The sequence below is a fragment of the Lutra lutra genome, chromosome 13 (assembly GCF_902655055.1).
Source record: "Lutra lutra chromosome 13, mLutLut1.2, whole genome shotgun sequence".
NCBI lineage: Eukaryota > Metazoa > Chordata > Mammalia > Carnivora > Mustelidae > Lutra > Lutra lutra.
In genome coordinates, this window is record NC_062290.1 from 59800727 (window position 1) to 59824128 (window position 23402).

General features: G+C 41.9%; 2 protein-coding genes across 2 annotated transcripts in view; one reads left to right on the forward strand and one right to left on the reverse strand.

Annotated features, from left to right (window-relative positions):
- RECK (reversion inducing cysteine rich protein with kazal motifs) overlaps positions 1-23402 on the forward strand; it is a 77496-nt gene that overhangs the window by 49767 nt on the left and 4327 nt on the right. Inside the window, exons 13-18 of the mRNA XM_047700720.1 lie at positions 1892-2032; positions 3147-3335; positions 4966-5088; positions 7217-7388; positions 20894-21086; positions 22236-22446. Of these exons, the coding sequence (XP_047556676.1) occupies positions 1892-2032; positions 3147-3335; positions 4966-5088; positions 7217-7388; positions 20894-21086; positions 22236-22446 (1029 nt within the window). The remainder of the gene's footprint in view (positions 1-1891; positions 2033-3146; positions 3336-4965; positions 5089-7216; positions 7389-20893; positions 21087-22235; positions 22447-23402) is intronic.
- Positions 11297-11887, reverse strand: LOC125083813 (ragulator complex protein LAMTOR5-like). Its single transcript, XM_047700721.1, has one exon. It carries the CDS (start codon positions 11841-11843, stop codon positions 11568-11570), a length of 276 nt encoding a protein of 91 aa, XP_047556677.1. The 5' UTR covers positions 11844-11887; the 3' UTR covers positions 11297-11567.

Genomic DNA, 23402 nt, shown 5'->3' on the forward strand with positions numbered 1-23402 from the left:
TGTGGTTTAATGATTCTATGTCAACTGCAGACTCTTATTTGCTTGGCCTTTTTGGCCCTGGAAAGAATTGTCATCTTAAAACATATAAGCCCAAGTGACTATCTTATCAGTCTGAGGAAATGATGAACTATTGTCAATCAGGAATTGTAAGCAGTGAATCTGGGGCAAGCATCCTAGATAATAGCTCCATATCATTGCTGTCCCCTTGCCATGATTTGACCAGGAAGTGGAATTTCCCCCCGGGGCATCTTCAGCTTTTTGTAATTAAAACATTAGTGGGCCTGAGCCAGGCATTGGTTTGGACAGATCTACCAAATAGGGAGTAAGAAATTGACGGTCTGAGTTAGTATGTGAAAATGGAACTTTTATCTCTGCCAAAATACTCCTGCCAAGAGCTAGGCAAAGAGCTAGAAGAATTAGTCGGTATCTCCTTGAGGGATCCTGGAGCTGAGTTTCTCAGCAGGAGGTGACCTTGCGTGGTGGAAACCAGAAGGATAATGAGAACTCACACACACCATGTATTGTAGTAGCGGTAGTGCAAGTGTCTAGGATGCCACCAGAGGGCGTTAGTGCCCCAGGCTGGCTGGAAAGGCAAACCTTGAATTCAGCTCCTGCTTGCTTTGTTCTGTGTTGCATATGACTAAGTTCTACTGCAAATAAACAGAACAATAGGTAAAGGTAAAGGGAAGCCCAGAAATAAATAGTCCAGGGCTGTTAGAGTGGTTCCACCATCCAGAGTCCAGCCTCTTTTTGCTTTCTGCATTCTCCTTAGTGTTTCACTTCCATCATCAAGGTTACTTCAGGTACTTTATTCTCATGACATGGCTCCTAGAAGTCTTATATCTTAGTGTAAGGGAAAACCACCCTACCTGTAAGGGAAACTGAGAAAGATGATCATTTTAGCTATGGACCCATTGTCACACTATTATTAGTAAGCAGAAAGAGAAGAGTGGATGCTAGATGTGCAGCTAGTAATATCAGCCACATTTTCTTAAGGCCAACAAACTATGTCCCTCAGCTTTTATGATCAATATAACAAACAAAAAAAAGAGCATTAGACTAGAGTATAGACCTCTGTGACTTTGGACAGATCACCTCTTTCTGCCTCAGAAAGGCTAACGAGATGAACTCTAAGAACTCTTATACCTTTCTTAACCCTACAGTGTGAGTCTGGCCTAAAATCAAGTGAGCAAAGCTAATGTATTCAAAAGCCTAGACTCTATTAAAGCAGTGTAGAAGGAAAAAAGTTTAAAAAAATGTTTTTGTTTGAATTTTAGTACTCTCTTTAAATATCATATATGCTTAATATAAAGTGAGACTCTTCCATGGTCATTATTTTATAAGATGACAAATATAATCAAGGTACAGGATCCATCGTACCATAGTGAATTATTGTCGTTTATAGTAAAATGTGCCAAGTTATTTCTCTTAGGCATAAGCACCTATTTGACCACTCTACCCAATGTATACTTGTCACTTTCCATTCCTTTATACTACTTATTACTTATCATTAGGTGACTTTTTTATTTTTACACACAGAGACACACAGACACACACATATCCCCAGTCTGTTTATTGTCTCTTTCCCAAATAGAATATAAATTCTACATTAAGGATTTGTCAGTTTTGTTCACTACTGTATCTCCAGTGCTCAGAACTTTTTCCAGCGTATCATAAGTACCCAGTAAATAAACAGGTGAATAAATGTATATATGTTTATGCTAAATTCATAAATTATCAGAGAATCTGTGTGTTTTAATAGTTTCCTGGAATCAGGCCTTGCTTTCTGCTCATGAGCTCTCATTTATTCTAGCCATAATTAATTTGGACAATTTACAGACCTCTGTTACCTTTTTGGGTTGGTTAAACTGATCTGTGTTTGGTTTTTCAGGGCCAAGTACTTTGGGTAACATTGTAGAAGAGGTCACTCATCCCTGTAACCCAAATCCTTGCCCTGCTAATGAGCTCTGTGAGGTTAACCGGAAGGGGTGTCCGTCTGGAGATCCCTGTCTTCCATACTCTTGTGTTCAAGGTAAGAGGTAGATGGGTGTGGTTGTGGAGTGGGTATGGATTTGTGCTACTGGTGTTTCTGTATAGGGATACTCTTTGGAGTAAGCTCTAAATAAATAAATAAATAAATAAATATCTTTTTTTAAAAAAGATACGTGTAATTTTACAACTAATTTTTTAAATTTTATTTTATTTCTAAAAATATTTTATTTTTTAAAGATTTTATTTATTTACTTGACAGAGAGAGAGATCATAAGTAGGCAGAGGCAGGCAGAGAGAGGGAGGGAAGCAGACTCCCCGCCAAGCAGAGAGCCTGATGCAGGGCTCAGTCCCACGACTCTGAGATCATGACCTGAGCTGAAGGCAGAGGCTTAACCCACTGAGCCACCCAGGCACCCCACTAATTTTTTTTTTTAATTCAGGAAGCCTCTTGAATAAGAAATGCTTATCCCATTGAATTTTGATAGTCTTTCTTTCTGCATCCCTTTAGGGTACAGTGGGCAACGTTTTGCTTCCTTTTATTTTTTTCCCAATTGAAATTGTTTCTTTGTCCTGTTAAAATCACCATTTTAAAATATCTTGAAGTAATAAGGGATATAAGATTAAATTAAATAAGCATGATGTCTCAAAGGATCATCTATAATATGTGTATAATACCAGAATATATCAGTCAATATAAATTTTGTTAAAATTGGAAATGAATGGATTTTCCTTAAGCCCAATCAAGTATTCAGCTTTTCTTGAATTTATGATATCCGTATATTCTATCCCTAAAAGTTTTCCTGACCAAGAAGTTTCCATAGTCCATTTTTTAAATATCTATGATTTTTTAAAATATCCTTGATAAGCCCAAAGCAATTAAAAAAATACATATCTTACAGCATTTTTATTCTGAACTATAGCTAACTCTGGGGAATAGGTCCATAATCACCACCATCTTACGGAACATGGAATTTTCCATTTGAGAGGGTATATTTCAGTCAGTGAACCAGACCACTTCTTTGACTTAGTGAAAGTTCTATTACATAATCTTTAGTAGCCACACAATACCTATGAGACCAATGTAAAATATATCTAATGTCATAACAGTGTCATGGCACAATACCATCTCTCTCAGCTTATTTTTGTTTGTACAGGTTGCAAATTAGGAGAAGCCTCTGATTTCATCGTCCGTCAAGGGACACTAATCCAGGTGCCATCATCTGCTGGGGAAGTTGGTTGTTACAAAATTTGCTCATGTGGACAAAGTGGACTCTTGGAAAATTGTATAGAGATGCACTGCATAGATCTTCAGAAGTCATGTATTGTTGGAGGAAAAAGAAAAAGTGAGTCTTGAGCTGTACTTATTTGCTTTTTGTTTTTAGTATGAAATCAGTTATCTTTTTTTTTTTTTAAGATTTTATTTATTTATTTGACAGAGATCACAAGTAGGCAGAGAGGCGGGCAGAAAGAGAGAGGAGAAAGCAGGCTCCCCGCTGAGCAGAGAGCCCGATGTGGGGCTCGATCCCAGGATTCTGGGATCACGACCTGGGCCGAAGGCAGAGGCTTTAACCCACTGAGCCACCCAGGCACCCCTGAGATTAGTTATCTTAACTTTGTAGGAAGAACATTGGATAGATTCCCACCAAAGAGTAAGGTCTACAAATCAGATCCTCCAGGCCAGTATTTTCCAAACTGTACTCTACAGAACACCAGGACTTCTTAAGGAACCCTCTTAGGAGCCTCCTCAAAAAGGGACTAATAGCTAATAATAATTAATACTACTAAAATTTTGGGGTGCCTGGGTGGCTCAGTGGGTTAAAGCTTCTGCCTTCGGCTCAGGTCACGATCCCAGGGTCCTGGGATTGAGCCCCGCATCGGGCTCTCTGCTCAGCAGGGAGCCTGCTTCCCTTCCTCTCTCTCTGCCCGCCTCTCTGCCTACTTGTGATCTCTGCCTGTCAAATAAATAAATAAAATCTTAAAAAAAAAATACTACTCTACTTTTAATTGTGTGCTAAGCACTATGCTAAGTCTTGGCCTGTGTTATCTCATATGACCCTTCCAGTTGTTCTTTGATTTCTGTGTTGTTGTGAGGAAGATGATGCTCAGACAGGTCACCCAGCTAGTAAGTGACTAAAGAAGAACTCAGTCCTGGGCCTCTCTGACTCCAAAGCCCTTGACCTCCACAGGCAAAGACACAGGTGTGCTCCTTCCCATTCCTTCCTCAACTACGTTTCTTTACGAGAAGTAAAAGTCAGAGTTTGATGTTGTGAAAAGCTTACTATTGACTAGGCATTGGGAGACAGCACATGAACAAGTGCCACCCTTTGATGCCCTCTCTAAAAGTCTGAGGGTCTTGCTTTCTTATTGCTTCCTTAACCATGTTTTGCTTATAGCCCTAACAACCATTCTGTCAATATACAACCTCTGAGGATAAAGAAATTCATTCCTTCCATAGACTTCCAATGATTAAATGCCTGCTCTTTACAGAAGAACATAGTAGCACCTTATGAGGCTGAAACTGGGATGAGGGATTCAGGTCATGTTGTACATGATCAGATGGGGGAGCATTAGAGCCACAAAAGGAGCAGACCCAGTGCTCTTCAAGGACCTAGTCATTCCCACCAGGGCATCAGGAGAGTCTTCAATTCAAAGATGGCATCAGGGCTGATTGTGGAGAGATGACTGAAGTTCCAGAAGGAAGAGAGGAGCTTGTCAGGCAAGAGGGGCAGCCAGAAACATTCTCAGAGAACAGGGAGCAATCTGGTAAGACTAGCACTTCGGGGGTTTGGAGAGAAATGGTGGGAGATAAGCATGAAAATATAAATATTACAGATTTAGCTTCTCAGTTTGTATATTCAGAAGTCATCTTTCAAGAATTTCTATTTTAAAACTTTTTAAACTACTAAATTGTTAATATATGATTTATTTATAAATGCATGAAATGGAGCAACATTTTATTTCTCCTTTCCTTAGGTCATGGGACCTCCTTTAACATTGACTGCAATATCTGTTCTTGTTTTGCTGGCAATTTGGTGTGTTCTACCCGCCTGTGCCTCAGTGAGCACAGTTCAGAAGATGACCGGCGCACCTTCACAGGTAACCACGGCCACCCAGAAGCAGCCCTTAGTGGCCGTCATCCCTTTTCCCTTCAAGGTAGCTTCACCGCTCTTGCCATAACTGCAGATGTACACGGTAAAATAAATACCATAATCTGAGAACAAGGTACTTTCCCTCTCTGGATCTGTTTCTTCCTCTGTGAATTGAAGGCATTAAACAAATGATTTCCTGGGACCCTTCTAGCACTAATACTCTGAAATTCCGTGGGTTAAAAAGAACAGGGCCAGTGACTGGGACGGTTTTGGTAAAATGAAACTTTGCTACCTAGTAAAATCCACCCCTACCATTATATTAGAAAATCTATTTTCTAAGTTAGTCTGTGTTGTAATGTTTTTCTCATCACCTTTTCCCTGTCCTGCCTTAGCTTACTAGTTCATTCAATGGAGACTCCTATAATAAAGCTATAGGTAGGAAAAGTAAAGAATGCTCCTTCCAATCTAGTGTATAAAATCTAGAAATTAGAGATTTAAAGTCTGGCTTGGGGGATTTCTGGACTGTCAAAGGGTAATACCAAAACCAAAATAAAGACAAAGGTTGTAAACTCGTCATGTTCCACTCTTCATCTCCTTAGAGAAGGGGAAGAACAAGAACTTGGGAAATTATTGTAATTTTGAGACTTAGGCATTTTTATGAACATCTCTGGATTGTGTTTGGACTGAGACAATATCTGAGTCCCAAAAAATGAGGTACACTTTGTGGCTAATAAAATCTCTTTAGAGTCTGTTAGCTAAACAGTCATTACCTTAATTTATCCCAGGACATGAGGGGCTACACACCACAGGGAAAAAGAGTCCTGCTAGTTGTAAAGTTCATCTTCCAAATACATTTGGATGTAAGTAAGTTAATAAGTAAATTAAATAAATAAATAAGTAGTTTTCCATAAAAATCTTTAATTAATTCTTCATCCCCAGTGGTTTTTTTTTTTTTAATTTATTTGACAGAGAGAGATCACAAGTAGATGGAGAGGCAGGCAGAGAGAGAGAGAGAGGGAAGCAGGCTTCTTGCTGAGCAGAGAGCCCGATGTGGGACTCGATCCCAGGCCCCTGAGATCATGACCTGAGCCGAAGGCAGCGGCCTAACCCACTGAGCCACCCAGGCGCCCCTCATCCCCAGTGGTTTTATGGTTTCTCTAAGCAGAATGAATTGCTCTCATCAAAACAAGCAAATAAAGGATAATAATAAGGATAACAACAACAAGAATGACAATAAAACATCAAGATTGGTACTCAGGATAGGTAGAGGGTGGGGTGGGGTTAATCCTGCCTTTCCTTCCCTAGCAGCCTGCTGTGTACTTCTTATTTCTGATATCCTTTTTATTTTAATGGGCTGGAGGTAGACCAGTAAATCCCTAATCAGTTCTCTTCCCATCCCTCTCTATGTGCCATAACAACTCCCGGGAAAGAAGAATCAACTTGCTGCTGCAGCTGCATGAAATGGGGTAAATTTAGGGGGCTACCTGGCTCGTCTTTACCCAGAACCAAGAGTATTTCAGATCTGGAGCAAAACAGATCCCAGTAGATAGCAAGAGACCCTGCTGTTGCTGTCAACAGCTCTAGCTGCTTCTCAAGAAAAGAGCATCGCATCTCACTGGCCTGTTTGCTTACTGGAGCATAACCCAGCAGAATAAAGCATAGCAATGTCAAGAAAGCAGTGTTCTTGATTGATGCTCATAAACACTTCTAAGTCTCAAAATTACAGTAATTTCCCAAGTTACTTTCTTGTTGTTTTGGTATTACCCTTTAACATTCCAGAGATCTCCCAAGCCAGACTTCAGACATCTAAATTCTAGATTATTCACTAGATTGGGAGGAGCTTTCTTTACTTTTCCTACCTATAGCTTTGTTTACATGGGTCTCTACCTCTGGGGTCAAGGTCTGGAAGCCCCCAATTAGCTGGCAATAAATGGAACAAAGGAAAGCCGTTATGCAGACAAATGGCTTTTCAGAGCCTTGCCTCTTTAAAAGCACTCTCAGAGACTGGAGGGATGCCTTTTCCTGAACTTAATTCACAATGCTGTTTTGACGTGAGAGTTCCATGTGAATTAGGAAATATGACAGGCAGGAGAATGTATAAGTAGCCAGCATTGAATCTGTGTCCTCTTCCACAGGTCTGCCCTGTAACTGTGCAGATCAGTTCGTCCCTGTGTGTGGGCAGAACGGCCGCACTTACCCCAGTGCCTGCATTGCTCGCTGTGTGGGCCTCCAAGACCATCAGTTTGAGTTTGGATCATGCATATCAAAGGATCCATGTACTCCAAATCCCTGCCCAAAAAACCAAAGGTAAATTAAATGACTCCTTATCTTTTTTCTTTTTTAAGTTTTTTATTTTAATCACCTGCTGCTGATCACCTATTTTACCAGTCTCCCCACATCCCTTTCCGCTGGTAACCATCACTTTCTTCTCTATAGTTGAGAGTCTGTTTGTTGTTTTGTCTTGCTCTTTTTTGCCCCGTGTATGTTTTGTTTCTTAAATTCCACATCTGAAGGAAATATATTTGTCTTTCTCCAACTTCTTTCACTTAGAATTACACTCTCTAGCTCCACCTGTGTCATTGGAAATGGAAAGATTTTATTCTTTTGTATGGCTAAATAATACTCCATTGTGTATATATGTATGCCACATCCTGGAGAGTGGCTCAGGGGTCCCCAATATGGAAGACTTGGGGGCCAGGGCTCTGGGGACAGAAGCCCAAAGACACAACCTGGTTTTATTGTTAGGACCTCAAGGGCATAGCAGGCCTGATCTGCCAGCACAGAAGTGGGCTCCCAGGGAGCCGAGTAGAGGGCAGGGTTGGCAGGTGTTCAAGGATATTCCGACCATGCGGTCACCTGGCATTTAGCGAGCTTTCTCACAGGGTTCAGGCGCGACCACTCAGGACCAGGGGCCGGTCCAGGCGGCTCCCCTGAAGGCACGCGCAGCTGGAAGCGAATTCGCCAGGGGATTCTGGCCAATTCTCAGGAGCTTTCTGCCCAAATCGAAAGCTCCTGAGAATTGGTGGGCATTGGGCGGCTATTCAGGCAGCTCACCCGCCAGGTGTCGAGTGCTTTCTTGCTAGGTAGGTGCTACAACTATCAGGCACCTCAGGCTGGACCCACGCCTCTCTCCTGCTGGCCCCTGCTGAGGCAAACTGCCTGGGGCCAGAGTTGAGGGAGGAGGTCAGGCTGAGCATCAGGCTGTGGGTTTGTGGCCCTGGGGGGTGGGGCGCTGAAGGTGAGGGTGGCCTCAGGGAGGCATGTGGGTTTCTCCCACTCTGAAGGTTTTGCCAAACCAAATGGCATGGTTTCCTCCTGGGGGACAGGTGGAGTTCTGGCGTGTGGCTCAGGGGTCCCCAATCTGGAGGGCCTCTTGGGACAGAAGCCTGTAAACCCAACCTAGAGTTAGTGTTAGGGCCTAGGGGCATGGCAGGTCTGATCTGCTGGAGCTGAGGTGGGACCCCTGGGGGTCTGAGTTGAGGAGAGGGGTCACGCAGTGGGTCAGGCTCCAGGTTGGTGGCCAGGGGGTTGCCAGATTTGGGGATGGCCTCAGGGAGTCATGCAGGTTTCTCCCAGTCAGAGGGTTTGGAGCAGGACCAAATGGCACAGTTTCCATCTGGGTGGCAGGCAGACTCCTGGGGTGTGGCTCCGGGGTCCCCAATCTGGAGGGCTTGGGGGACAGGCCACGGGGGACAGAAGCCTAAAAACTGACCTAGAGATCGGGTTAGGGCCTTGGGGCATGGCAGGCCTCATCAGCCAGCGCTGTGCTGCGGCAGGGCTCCCCAGGGGCCGAGTACAGAGTGGGGTTGGCAGGTGTTCTGAGGCAATTCGGGCCACATGTGCACCTGGCGTTTAGCGTGCTTTCTCACAGGGTTTGGGCGGTGACCACTTGGGACCATGGGCCCTTTCCAGGAAGCTCCTCTGAAGGCCCATGCTGCCAGAAGCGAGTTCGCTAGGGAATTCCGGCCAATTCTCAACTGTCTTTCTGCCCAAATTGACATCGATTTGGGCCGAAAGCTCATTGAAAATTGGCCAGCATTGGGTGGCGATCCGGGCCGCTCATGCACCTGGTTTCTGGAGTGCTTTCTCTCTAGGTGTGCGTGGCGACCATCAGGGACTGTGGGCTGGGCCCATGAGGCTCCCCAGTGGGCACCCACTGAGGCGAGCTCCCTGGGGGCAGAGTTGAGGGTGGGAGTCTGGCTGCCCATGAGCCCTCCGGGTTTGTGGCCACTGGGGGAGCGGGGAGGTGGGCTCCGAAGGTGGGGGTGGCCTCAGGGGCACATGCAGTTTTCTCCCACGGGGAGGGTTCTGCGTGGCTCCAAACAGCACTGTTTCTTCCTAGAGGGCAGGCAGAGTCCTGGGGTGTGCCTCAGGGATCCCCAATCTGGAGGGCTTGGGGGCCAGGCCCTGGGAGCTGGAAGCCTGACAGCCCAACCTAGGGTTAGGTTTAGGGCCTAGGGGCATGGCAGACCGATCTGCTGGCACTGAGGTGGGCCCCCCACATACGTAAGTTGAGGACCCAGTTTAGGTGGCGAATCAGCCTCTTCTTTTCTGGGCACTTTCCATAGTTTGGCTATTTAGGACTTTGCTGCTATAAACACTGGGGTGCAGGTATCCCTTTGGATCACTACATTTAAATCTTTAGGGTGAATACCCAGTTGTGTGAGTGCTAGATCATAGGATTGTTCTATTTTTAACTTTTTGAGGAATTTCCATGTTGTTTTCCACAGTGGCTGCACCAATTTCTATTCCCACCAACAGTCCAAGAGTGTTCCTTTTTCTCCACATCCTCACCAACAACCAGTTGTTGATTTTAGCCATTCTGGCCAGTGTGAGATGATATCTCATTTTAATTTTGATTTGCATTTCCTGGTGATAAGTGATGAGCATCTTTTCATGTGTATATTGACCATCCACATGGAAAACATTTCATATGTCTTCTTTGGAGAAATATCTGTTCATTTCTTCTATTTTTTTAACTGGATTCTTTTTTGGGTGTTGGGTTTTTAAGTTCTTTATGTGTTTTGGATACTAACCCTTTATCAGATATGTCATTTCCAAATATCTTCTCCCATTCTGTAGGTTGCCTTTTAGTTTTGTTGATTATTTCCTTGGCTGTGCAAATCCTTTTTATTTTGATGTAGTCCAAATAATTTGTTTTTGCTTTTATTTCCTTTGCTTCAGGGGACCCATCTAGAAAAAAATTCCTACAGCCAATGTCAGAAAAATTACTGCCTGTGTTCTCTCTAGGATTTTTATGGTTTCAGGTCTAACATTTAGGTCTTTAATCCATTTTTAATTTGTTTTTGTGTATGGTTAAAAAAACTGGTCCAGTTTCTTTCTATTGTGTGTTGCTGTCCAATTTTCTCAACACCATTTGTTGAAGGGACTGTCTTTTTCCGATTGGATATTCTTTCCTTTGTTGTCAAAGATTAATTGACCATATAACTATGGGTTTACTTCTAGATTTTCTATTCATTGATCTATGTGTCTGTTTTTGTGCCAGTACTGTATTGTTTTGATTATACATCTTTGTAATATAACTTGAAGTCTAGAATTAGGATGCCTCCAGCTCTGCTTTGCTTTTTCCAGATTGTCTTGGCTATTTGGGGTCTTTTGTGTTTCCATAAGCATTTTGGGATTATTCTAGTTCTGTGAAAAATGCTGTTGGTATTTTTTTTCTTTTTTTTTTTTTTAAGATTTTATTTACTTATTTGAGAGTGCAAGAGAGAGGGAGAACATGAGCGGGGTGGGGGGCAGAGGAAAGAGGGAGCAGCAGACTCCCCAATGAGCAGAAAGCCCGATGTGGGACTCGATCCCAGGACTCTGGGATCATGGTATGAGCCCAAGGTAGATGCTTAATTGTCTGAGCTGCCCAGGCGTCCCTGAGTTACTCTGCAAATCCCTTAGCCTTAGTTACACAAAGGCAAAATGGGGCAGCTAAGAGTACATATAGGGTTATCAGTGAGAATTACATGAGTTCATGGTATCTAATAGGTACTTAATGATAATAGCTATTATGTTGTTATGGGGTGGGTATAGGCTTAATTGGTTTTCAGTATCCATGGACACTTGTGTGAGACTGTCTGTAGTTCAGGAAGCTTCTCAGAGAGAAGAGATTGACTTGGAGCAAAGATTTTTAAAAAATTATAATTTGGCAATTCAAAAAAATGAACATTTGCTAAGAATTTAAACAATCCAAAAAAGAACCAAGCTTTCCTCTGACCAGATTTATTGAATGTAAGAAAATTCTATGTACAAAGTGACTGGGACCTGCTGCTTCAAAACATGATCCTTTCTTACTAATATTTGGATAAGTCAGTCCATTGAGTGTCCAAAAGAAGCTTACTCTAAAATTAAGAGAAAAGTGCCCAATGCACACGAAATAAATGGCCTGACTATTGGGACTGGTGTAGTTGTCTAAGATAATTTACACAGGCAGGATTGAGCCCCAACGACAGGCTGCTGGAGAACTGCCATGAGCCGTCAGGAGGCCATCTTGTGCACCGCCACCATGATGCCGTCGTGTTTCTGGATCATGATGTTCCCATTATCTGATTCTAGACACACCACAGGAATATCAGTGGGGTCTGAGGTCAGCTTAGCTGCTTGCTGGGCTAGAACGGATATCACCCCGGCATGCTCATCTGACAGGGTCCCACGGCAGCCCAGATTAAGTCCTTGTGAATCTGTGCACAGGACTCCAACAATGGATGGATTCTTCATTGTATCCTCCAAGTGCTGCTCCAAGGTGGCCTCCATCCCGCCCACCCGGCCCGGATCCCGCAGCTCGACACCTCCTGCTCCACCCCTGCTGTTGTTATTTTGATAGGGATTACATTAAATGTGTACATTGCTTTGGTTAACATAGACATTTTAACAGTATTTGTTCTTCCAGTCCATGAGTGGGGAATGTCTTTCCATTTCTTTGTGTCATCTTCCATTTCTTTCTTTTAAAGTTTTCAGAGTGTAGGTCTTTTACCTCTTCGGTGTGGTTTATTCCTAGACATCTTGTGATTTTTTGGTGTGACTATAAATGGGATTATTTTCTTAATTTCTCTTCCTGCTACTTCATTATTGGTGTGTAGAAATGCAACAGATTTCTGTAAATTGATTTTGTATACTGGGTCTTTATTGATTTTGTGTATCAGTTCTAGCAGTTTGTTGACAGAGTCTTTCTGGTCTTTTTTTTTCCTCATCTTTTATGTATAGCATAGAAGCATGTCATCTGCAAATAGTGAAAGTTTTCTTCTTCCTTACTGATTTGGATGCCTTTTATTTCCTTCTGTTGTCTGATTGTTGTGTCTAGGACTCCTAGTACTATGTTGAATAAAAGTGATGAGAATGGTCATCCTTCTCTTGTTCCTGACCTTAGGGGGAAAGCTGTCAGTTTTCCCCTTTTGAAGATGATGTTAGCTGTTGGTTTTTCATATATGGCCATTACTATGTTGAGGTATGTTCCCTCTAAACATTTGTTGAGGGTTTTTCTCATGAATGGATATTGTACTTTGTCGAATGCTGTTTCTGCATGTATTGAAATGAACATATGGTTCTTATCATTTCTCTTAGTGATGAGATGTATCATGTTGATTGGTTTATGAATATTGAACCACCCTTGCAACCCAGGAGTAAATCCCACTTAATCATGGTGTGTGATTTTTTTAAATGTATTGTTGGATTAGGTTGCTAGTATTTTGTTGAGGGTTTTTGCATCTATGTTCATCACAGACATTGGCCTGTAGTTCTCTTTTTGTGATATCTTTATCTGGTTTTGGTGTCTGGGTAGTGCTGGCCTCATAGAATGAATTTGGAAGTTTTCCTTCCTTCTCTATTTTTTGGTATAGTTTGTGAAGAGTAAGTATTAACTCCTTTTTAAATGTTTGATAGAATTTGCCTATGAAGCCATCTGGTCCTGGACTGTGTTTTTTGGGAGTTTTTAAGTTACTGATTCAGTTTCTTTGCCAGTAATCAGTCTGTTCAAATTTTCTATTTCTTCCTATTTCAGTTTTGGTAGGTATATGTTTCTAGGGATTTATCCATTTCTTCTGGGTTGTCCAGTTTGTTGACATCATTTTTCGTAATATTCTCATAATGGTTTGTATTACTGTGATGTTTATTGTTACTTCTTCTCTCTCACTTGTGATTTTATTTATTTGGGTCCTTTCCTTTTTTTTTTTTTCCCCTTGATAAGTCTAGCTAGAGGTTTTTCAATTTTATTGATTTTTTTATTTTTTTAAGTAGCTCCTGGTTTCATTGATCTGTTGTATTGGTTTCCGGTTTTTTGTTTATTTTAGTTTCTATATAACTTATTTCTGCTCTAATCCATATTATTTCCTCCCTTCTGTTGGTTTGAGGTTTTAATTGTTCTTTTTCTTGATCCTTTAGGTGTAAGGCTATTTATTTGAAATTTCTCCTGCTTCTTAAGGTAGGCTTGTATCGCTATAAATTTTCCTCTTAGAACCACTTCTACTGTGTCCCAAAGGTTTTAGACCACTGTGTTTTCATTTTCATTTGTTTCCATGTACTTTTTAAATTTCTTCTTTTATTTCCTGATTGACCCTTCATTTTTAGTAGCATATAACTTAACCTCCATGTATTTGTGGTCTTTCCAGATTTTTTCTTGTCATTAACTTCTAGTATCATAGTGAGAAAAGACATATGGTATGAGTTCAGCCTTTTTAAATTTGTTGAGGCTTGTTTTGTGGCCTGATATGTGACCTATTCTGGAGAGTGTTCCATCTGCCCTTGAAAAGAATGTATTGTGCTGTTTTATGATGGAATGTTCTCAATATATTTGTTAAATTCATCTGGTCCAGTGTGTCATCAAAGCTATTGTTTCTTTTGTTGATCTTCTGTTTAGAGGATCTGTTGATGTCAGTGGGGTGTTAAAATCCCTTACTTTGTGTTATTATCAATTAGTTCCTTTATGTTTGTTACTATTATATGTATTTGGGTGCTCCCAGGTTGGGGGCATAAATATTTACAATTGTTTTATCTTCTTGTTGGATTGTACCCTTTATGATTAAATCGTGTCCTTCTTAGTCTCTTGTTACAGTCTTTATTTTAAAGTCTGTTTAATCCAATATAAGTATTGGCCTTTCTTTTGTCTTTGTGTCTTTCTTTTGGCATCCATTTGTATGATAAATATTTCTCCATACCCTCACTTTCAATCTGCAGGTGTCTTTAGATCTAAAACAAGTCTCTTACAGGCAGTATACAGATGAGTTGTTTTCTTATCGATTCTGTCAGCCTATTCTTCTGATTGGAGCATTTACCTCATTTATATGCAAAGTAATTATTGATTGCTGTGTACTTATTGCCATTTTATTACTTGTTTTGTGGTGCTTTCTGAAGATTTCCCTGATCCTTTCTTGTCTTTCTCTCTTCAATGGTTAGCTGGTTTTCTTTAATGATGTATTTGGATTTCTTTGTCTTTATTCTTTGCATATTTATTAGTAGATTTTGAATTGTGGTTACTATTAGGTTTGTATATAACATCACCTCCATATAACAGTCTATATTAAGTTGTCAGTCATTTAAATTTGAACTCATTCTTTACTCCTCTCCTTCCCACATTTTAGGTATATGGTGTCATATATTACATCATTTTATTTTGTGAGTTCTTTGATTTTTTTACAGAAATACTCATTTTTTATATTATGTATTTCCTACCTTCATACTACAATTTTTGGTCTTTACACTCAAAAAATACTCTTTAATATTTCTTATAGGGCTGATTTAGTGGTCATGAACTCTTTTAGTTCTTGTTTGTCTGGGAAGCTCTGTCTCTCCTTCTGTTCTGAATGGTAGCCTTGCTGGATAGAGTATTCTTGACTGCAGGTTTTTCCCATTCAGCACTCTGAACATATCATGCCACTCCTTTCTGGCTTGGAAAGTTTCTAGTGAAAAATCCACTGATAACCTTATGAGGTTTCTTTTGTCTGTAACTCTCTTCTTTTGTCTTGCACCTTTTAATATTTTTTTTCTTTATCACTGTGTTTTGCCATTTTAATTACAGTGTGTCTTGGTGTGGATCTGCCTTTATTGATTTTGTTGGGGGTTCTCTGTGCCTTCTGGATCTGGTTATCTGTTTCCTCCCCCAGACTGAAGAAATTTTCAGCTGTTATTTCTTTTTTTTTTTTTAAGTATTTTTTTTTAAGATTTTATTTATTCATTTGACAGAGAGAGATCACAAGTAGGCAGAGAGGCAGGTAGAGAGAGAGGAAGAAGCAGGCTCCCCACTGAGCAGAGAGCCCGATGCGGGGCTCGATCCCAGGACCCTGAGATCATAACTTGAGCCGAAGGCAGCGGCTTAACCCGCTGAGCCACCCAGGCACCCCATCAGCTGTTACTTCTTCAAATAGATTCCTTGACCCCTTTTTCTCTCTTCTTGTAGGACTCCCATAACATGAACATTATTATGTTTGATGGAGTCACTGAGTTCCCTAAGTCTTTTCTCATTTTGCCTAATTCTCTTTTCTCTTTTTTGTTAAGGATTATTACTTTCCATTTCTCTGTCTTCTAGGTCATTAATTCATTCCTCTGCTTCTTTCAGCCTGTTGTTTTTTCCATCAAGTGGGTTTTTCATTTCATTTATTGAGCCCTTTATCTCTGTGTTATTCCTTACTCTGTGTTAAGTGTCTCACGGATGTCCTCCACTCTTTGGTCAAGTCCAGTGAGTATCCATATGATCATCGCTTTAAGTTCGCCATTGACGTGTTACAACATCAGTTGTTATATCTATTTTGCTTAGATCTCTGGTCATGGCCTTGTCCTATTCTTTCATTTGGGACAAATTTCTCTGTCTTCTCATTTTGTCTAAGTCTATATGTGTTAAGAAAGTCAACCACATCCCCTGTTCGTGAACGTAATGGCTTTATGACGACGTTCTGTAGTGCCCTGTAGTGTCTCCTGTTCCTCAGGGCCTGGTGCTTCTGGGAGTGTCTCCAGTGTGTGCTGTGTGTGCTCTCCTATTGTGTCCTGGCCGCTTTATCCTTCAGGCCCGTCGTCAGCAGAGGATCTCTGCTTGTTGTGGACAGTGCTTGGTCCTGGCCTGGATGTGGTGCTTTTTACCTAGATGCACTCTGGTTTGTTTGTGAAATGAGACCTGTCACTACTGCTACTAGAACCTAGGCTCTCCAGAATCCCACATGGGGAGATCAGTGTTACTGGGGTTTGGGCTAGTCTTCTGGAGGAAGGGGCCTGCCACACTGGGACTCAAGCAGCTGTGCCCAGAAGGGTCAGTTCTACCAGAACATGATGGTGTGGGGCTTGGTTTAAGCAAGTAAAGTAGTGAGTGTTGGTGCTGCACTGTTTCCCAAAGGTGGCCCTGTGGTTTTGCTGAGAAGCAGGGGAGGGAAATGACACCTTCCAGTTCCTTTTTTCCCTGGAGGGGTCTCTCGGTGGATGCCGTCTCTCTGGGACACATTCTGAGATGAATGAATAACCGCCCTACTGTGTGCTCCGGGTACTCTTCAGATTGCCATTTCCACACTGTATGTCTGCAAACTCTTTGCCCTGCCTTCTTTTCAAAACCAGCTCCAATGTCCTCTGAGCTCTCCCAGAGCCAAGCACACTGACCTTTAAAACTCCAGGCTTTAAGCCCCACTGGTTCCAAGAACTCATGAAAATCAGGCCCTCTCACTTTCCAAGCCAATTGCTATGGGGATTTGTTTTCCCCATGCACTCCCCTGTATGCAAGTTTGTCTCTCACCTTCCTTTGCAACTGTGGCTGCCTCCCTACCACAGGGGCTACAATCCATTTCTCTCCCAAGCCATGTCTCTGCACTTCCTGCCTTCTTCTCTACTTCTAGTTTTAGAGTTTGTTCTGCTAGTCTTCAGATCAATTTCCAGAGTATTTAGAATGGTCTAATAGTTGTCTAGTGTATGTGTGGGTTGAGGTAAGCCTAGGGTCCTCCTACTCTACCACCATCTTCCCCAATGGCTCCTCATCTTTTTCAACTGAAGACCAGCACTTACCAAGCATCTGTTGTATACCAGACACTGAAATACAAAAATGAATGAAGAAGACCTCTGTCCTGAAGAGTTCAATCTACAGGTAAAGAGCCATGTAAAGCTCCTTGATGACACACTATGATTAGGGGCCCAGAAGTGTAGCTGATGCAGCCTGGGGGAAACCTGGGAAAGCCTCTAGAGGATGTGATACTCAGCTAAGAAGATGAGAAGGAGATTGCCAGCAAGGCTGATAGTAGAGGGTGGTGTTGGTGAAGGCAGGGAGAACAACAGGAGCAAAGATCTTGGCCACTAGAAATGAGAAAATAGTGTGATGTCTCTTGGGAGCTACAGCAATTCTATAAGACTTAAACAGAAAGTGCAAGGCACAGAATGGTAGCAGACAAGATGAGAAAAATGGATGTGTTCTCTTTATTAGCTATTTATGCCTGATAGTAATAGAAATTTTCTTCTATTTATCTACCTCCATATTAGGGATTGGACATGAGAAATCTCTGGAAATGCAACTTCAGCTTTGTGCGAAGTTCTTTTGTTTAGGGGCTTCTTCCTCTGCAGTTTCCTCATGAGCTCAGAGTACAGTGGACCTAGCCTTCATGATGGGTTACTGTATATGGTGGCCAGAGGGCAGGAGTCCTGCTGACTATCTTAGGTTTAGACTTCTAGAACAGGAGTTTTCCCTAGCTGCCTTAGGGACCTGAATAGGACATATCCTTTCCTAGTGAAAAATGTTGTGGAGAATAAGCAGTTGCATCTCCATCCTTAAAACCTGTTGCAGTAGGGAGTGAGGGAAAGATTCTCACACATACTAAGAGAAATGACAAAGAAAATTTGGTCGCCCATCTGGCAAAGTCTATACATGAAAACTAAGCCCAAAAAGTTCCTATAGAAGGAAGACAGGATGCTGGGCATAAGAAATAAACTGATAGGATGATATAGTTGGGCTGGGAGGTGACTTGAAGGTTGTTTTGTTATTTGTTCATTTGTTTTCTCTGTTAGCTAACCCTTCTGAATAAGGTTGTTTTGCTCTTATAATAAAACTATAAAATCCCAAAGTGGGAAGGTCATGCTGGGTATAGTACAAAACCAAAATAAAAAGAAAAGATTGGGGCACCTGGGTGGCTCAGTGGGTTAAGCCTCTGCCTTCAGCTCAGGTCATGATCTCAGGGTCCTGGGATCGAGCCCCGCATCCGGCTCTCTGCTCTGCAGGGAGCCTGCTTCCCTCTCTCTCTGCCTACTTGTGACCTCTCTCTCTCTGTCAAATAAATAAATGAAATCTTTGTTTAAAAAAAAAAAATATATATATATATATATGTATTAAAAAGAAAAGATTGAGGGTGCCTGGGTGGCTCAGTTGGTTAAGCGACTGCCTTTGGCTCAGGTCATGATCCCAGGGTCCCAGGATCGAGTCCCACATTGGGCTCCCAGCTCTATGGGGAGTCTGCTTCTCCCTCTGACCTTCTCCCCTCTCACACAAATTTTCTGCATCGTAACAAATGATAAACTGGAAAGAATATCACAGAGAAAGGGCTGATGTCCTTAGAGTATAAAGAGTCCCTACAAATCAACAGGAAAAAATCAACAACCTAATATCCTCTGGCCAAACAGAGAAGAAGGTACAGGGAGCTATGAGTCTGCAGGAGCTAGGGGTCACTAGATGGAGGGATCTTAGGTTTCTGAGTCATTTTGTGGAAATCCACTTGCTGAACACACAAATGGATTGTATTTGAACTTCTGTTATATTAAAGTACTGATACTTTGGGGGTTATAGTCACTAGAGAGAATTACTCTATAAAAGCCTTATTTCAAATGTTTAATAACTATTTGTTTTTCTTGTTTATATCTTTGGTTCATTTTTCTATTAGGTTTTTTTTTTAATTTTGCCCATTTTTATATTAGGTTGTTGATAAAGGTTGCTCTTCAGAAGCTTTCATAGGCCAGATTTAAAAGTGACATTTACCTCTACTTCTAGCCACACTCTCCTGTTAGAACTCAATCATTTGGCCACAACTTTTGCCAGGGAGTCTGGGATATATAATCTAGATGTGTGCCCATGAAGAAAATTAAATGAACTTGATGAACATCCAGCCAAATGTACCACAATGCTTCACCTTTCTCATTTTAAGAGAAATGTAAATTAAATTAAAACTACAACTATACACCATTTTCCATCTATCAGATTCGCAAAGGTAAAAAGTTTGTAACATAATGTAAGGAAACAGGCACTCTCTTACAAGAAGGGGGTTGAAGGAAGGGTTGGTACATCCCCTATGGAGGGCAATTTGTCCAAGCCTATCAAAATTTTAAATGCACATACTCTTGACTCAGCATATATAAATATTTATACTTACATAAAAGATCTTGGGAAGACTAAACAAAAAATTGACATAGCAGCTGTTTCTGGGAAGTTAGGGGAGCAGCTGGGATGGAGAATAAGAGGCAGACTTATTTTGCACCATATATAATTTTCTATCTTTCCAGTTTCACCATGGGCTTGTGTTATCTGTTCAAAAAATAATTGGTTAAAAAATACAAAGTTGTGTTCATTCATCAAATACCTGATGGACCAGCCATCTTTCTAAACATCAGGACACAACGATAAGAAAGACAGAGTCCCTGCCCTGATCATGTTTAATTTACTCCCTGGATTCTCAAATTTCCAATTGATCTTATTTCTCTATACTCAACTTCATAAAGTTTTTTCTTCAACAATTACCAAATGCCTCCTGATATTCTTGTTCTCATCCCGTCCACGTTAATAGATAATGAAGTTCTAAATATTCTTTTCCATTATTTTTTTTCAAAGTCTTACATTTCCAAAAAACCTTAACTATGTGCATTCGAATTTTAAATCCCCTCAAGAAAGGCGCCCATATGAAGTAGTAGTGATGGAGCTGGTGGTCATTTCAGAGCAGGAGACTTATCCCTAAAGAGATTAGAGGTCATTTCCTTTGAAATCAAAATAATGCTAGCTGCTATATTCTTCTCCTTTTATTGTACAGACTAACATTTGTGTTTCCTGTTATTTCAAGGCCCAGTGAAACCTCAACATTTTAATATGTCTCCTTACAGAAAGTTATAAATGCCAATGTAGAAATGAAAGAGCAAAAAAGTCTAAAGAAGAGCTATCATCCCCAGCCCCTCCAAGGAAGTTCAGGAATTAAGAATGAGGCAAGGTCCTGACATTACTAGGAAGACCCAACTTTGTGGGGTGGCATTTTCTCCATGATTCACAACCAGCCGGTGGCAGGTCCTCAGCCTATAAGCACAGAAGCCTGAGTTTTTCAGCTCATACTATGAAGCCTTCTCTTAAGACAGACTCAGTAATACCCAAGCTGGAAATTAAATCCCAGAAAAAGCTTCTTTTATTATTGACTAGAAGGCCTCTAGCGTCAGACCCCAACCCACCTGATGAGCCCTCATATCCTGCCACTTCTGTCCCTGTGAACTTGGCTCCTACCCTCAGGGTCACCTCCCCTTTCCCCCAGCACTGTAGTCACATCACACCTTTGCTCTTGCTGCTTCCTCAGCCGGGCAGGCCACTGCGGGCCCTCCTTATCCCCCAGGCGACAACCAGGACACCACCTGTTCCTACTGCTTTCTCCAGGCTCCTGAATCAGAATGACTCACTCCCACGGGCATTTTGTGTAGAACCTACTCACTCACTTCATATGCATGCTTGATTCTCCCCCTCTACATAAGCTCTCGGGGATAGGGACTCTTTCAGACTTCCCTCTTGCTTTTTCCTCAGCCTCTTGCCCCTTGTCAGTGCCTTAGCATCCCCATCATCACCCACCCCCACCTGCAGCACTGGCTGATGGTGCCACATTTGTGTTTTTCAGATGCATACCCAGACCACAAGTGTGCCTGACAACTTTTGATAAATTTGGATGTAGCCAATATGAGTGTTTGCCAAGACAGCTCACTTGTGACCAGGTTCGCGATCCTGTTTGTGACACAAACCACGTGGAACATGGCAATCTCTGCACTTTGTACCAGAGGGGGCAAAACCTCTTATACAAAGGCCCTTGCCAGGTACAGTTGTTTGGCTGACAAACCCAAGCATAAAATCAGTTGATGATCTTTTACAGATGAAGCAACAGTAAGACCACTTGGGGGGTCTTCTATAAATCCTATCAAATCTAGAGAATTAAAATGAGCCATCCCAAGCCTGGCTTTTTCTTCCTAACTCTGGAGGGCTGTCCTACTCCTGTTGGTACTTGGTCATCTAGTGGACAAGCAAGAACAGAGTGGCCTCATGCCACCCACCATTAGGGAAATAATGTAAAGTTACACACCCTGGGGTACGTCAGGACCATTTTCACTTCCCCTTCTGTGGCCCTCATTAGCAAATGGTCCAGGAAGAATGCAAGTTAAAACCACCAAGAAAAGAGTGCTTTCCCACTCTTTCCACTGAAGTCCCACTCACAGAAGAGTGAGTGAAAATTTCTTGAAGACTTGATGTCTTTTTACATCAGTTTGTCTTGCAGCCTTTTGCATTTCGTGTCCAGAAAATACCCTCAGGGACAACCACACACACACCACTGCAGGGCCCCCATTCATGGCCAACTAACACCTGACATGATTGCTTCTCAATTCCTGGTCTTCACTGGCAGGAGAATGCCTTCAGCATGTCTCCCTAGGTCTGTTTTCCCTCAGAGCTTGTGTTCCAAGTGGTTGATACCATCTACTCTGAATTCCCAGTCTTCCCTTCCTATCTGTTCCCTCCAACTGGCTACAAGTTTTATCTTACCTAGCCTAACCTACCTGATGGGTCCAGAGTCTCCACTCCACTGAGCTCTCCACCCTTCCCTCTCCCTATCCCTACCCAGCACAAAATGATAAGTCTTCTGAATTTGCATGGAGATTGATCTTATTTTCATCAAACAGGTAGGTACTTCAGAAATGATAGAAGTCTGGGGTGGGGGAAGCAGTATCTCATATCAGTTCACATGGAATGAGCACCCAAGTCCCAGAGAGGCTCAGCAAAGTAATCATTTCAGTTCATCTTGGGATAGCCCTATTGACCCCACCCCGAACCCAAAGTTTAGCTGACCTTAGGAGCTTAATTAAGAGGGTCCAGGAATTTATACCTGTATCTTTTTTCCTTTCTGTTTTGTGCTCTTGGTTAGGAAAAGTGTACTACAGAGGTTTATAGGCTAAATGTGCTTTGTTTGTCATTAGCCCTTCTGCAGAGCCACGGAGCCCATCTGCGGGCACAATGGGGAGACGTACAGTAGCGTGTGTGCTGCTTACTCAGATCGTGTAGCTGTTGATTACTATGGGCCGTGCCAGGCGGTTGGGGTCCTCTCAGAGTACAGTTCTGTTGCTGAGTGTGCTGCGGTCAAGTGTCCTTCACTCTCTGCAACTGAGTGCAAACCCATCATCCCACCAGGTAGGCTGGCAGTATTTGGAGTGGGATTGGACAGACAGACTTACCCACCTCTAGGGAGTGAGTCACTCAGAAAGAGAGTTGACTCATTTACTTAAATTTTTCAAAAAGTCTTGACCTGAGGCTCCTGGGTGGCTCCGTCAGGTAAGCATCCAAATCTTGATCATGGCCCAGGTCATGATCTCGGGGTTGTGAGATCAAACCCTGCCTCAGGCTCCAGTGCTCGGTGCAGAGTCTACTTGAGATGCTCTTTCTCCTTCTCCGTCTGCCCTTCCCCTGCTCATAATCTCTCTTTCTAAATAAATAAAATCTTAAGAAAAAAAAGTTTTGGCTCTACCTGATGCTGATTAGATGCATTACTCTGGGTCCCCCTTAAAAAGCTCTAGATTACTTTAGACATCATCTTGTCCATGGGACTTAAAACAATATAGCAGAGGCGCCGAGCTGCTCAGTCAAAAGAGCATGCAACTCTTGGTCTCAGATTTGTGAGTCTGAGCCCCACATTGGGTGTAGAGATTACTTAAAAATAAATCAGCTTAAATAAAGAAATAAATAAAACAATATGGCAAACATTTTCAGGCAAAATCCCACCAAACACCAATATATAAATAGATGAAGTGACATTTCATTACTAAAATTATGGTTAGTAGCTCAAATGTGTAAAGTTTACTCATCATAAAGGTAATAAACAAAGAACTAGTAGTTAATGAATAAAGAGTAAGTAATTAATGAATGAATAATTGAAGTACTTTTGAGGAACACAAACATTTGCAATTCAGAGAAATGTAAGATATTGGTCTTAGATTGGCCTTAGCATCTAGTTGCCTATAATCAAGAAAGTCTTGTTTCATACAGAATGTTATAAGAGTAATGGGTTGTTTTGTTGTTTTTTTTTAAGAAGATTTTACTTATTTATTTGGCAGAGAGAGAGTACAAACAGGGGGAGTGGCAGGGAGGTG

What these genes read in the sequence shown, in the direction of transcription:
- LOC125083813 (XM_047700721.1), bottom strand. Translation starts at nt 11,843, where the DNA reads ATGGAGGCCACCTTGGAGCAGCACTTGGAGGATACAATGAAGAATCCA.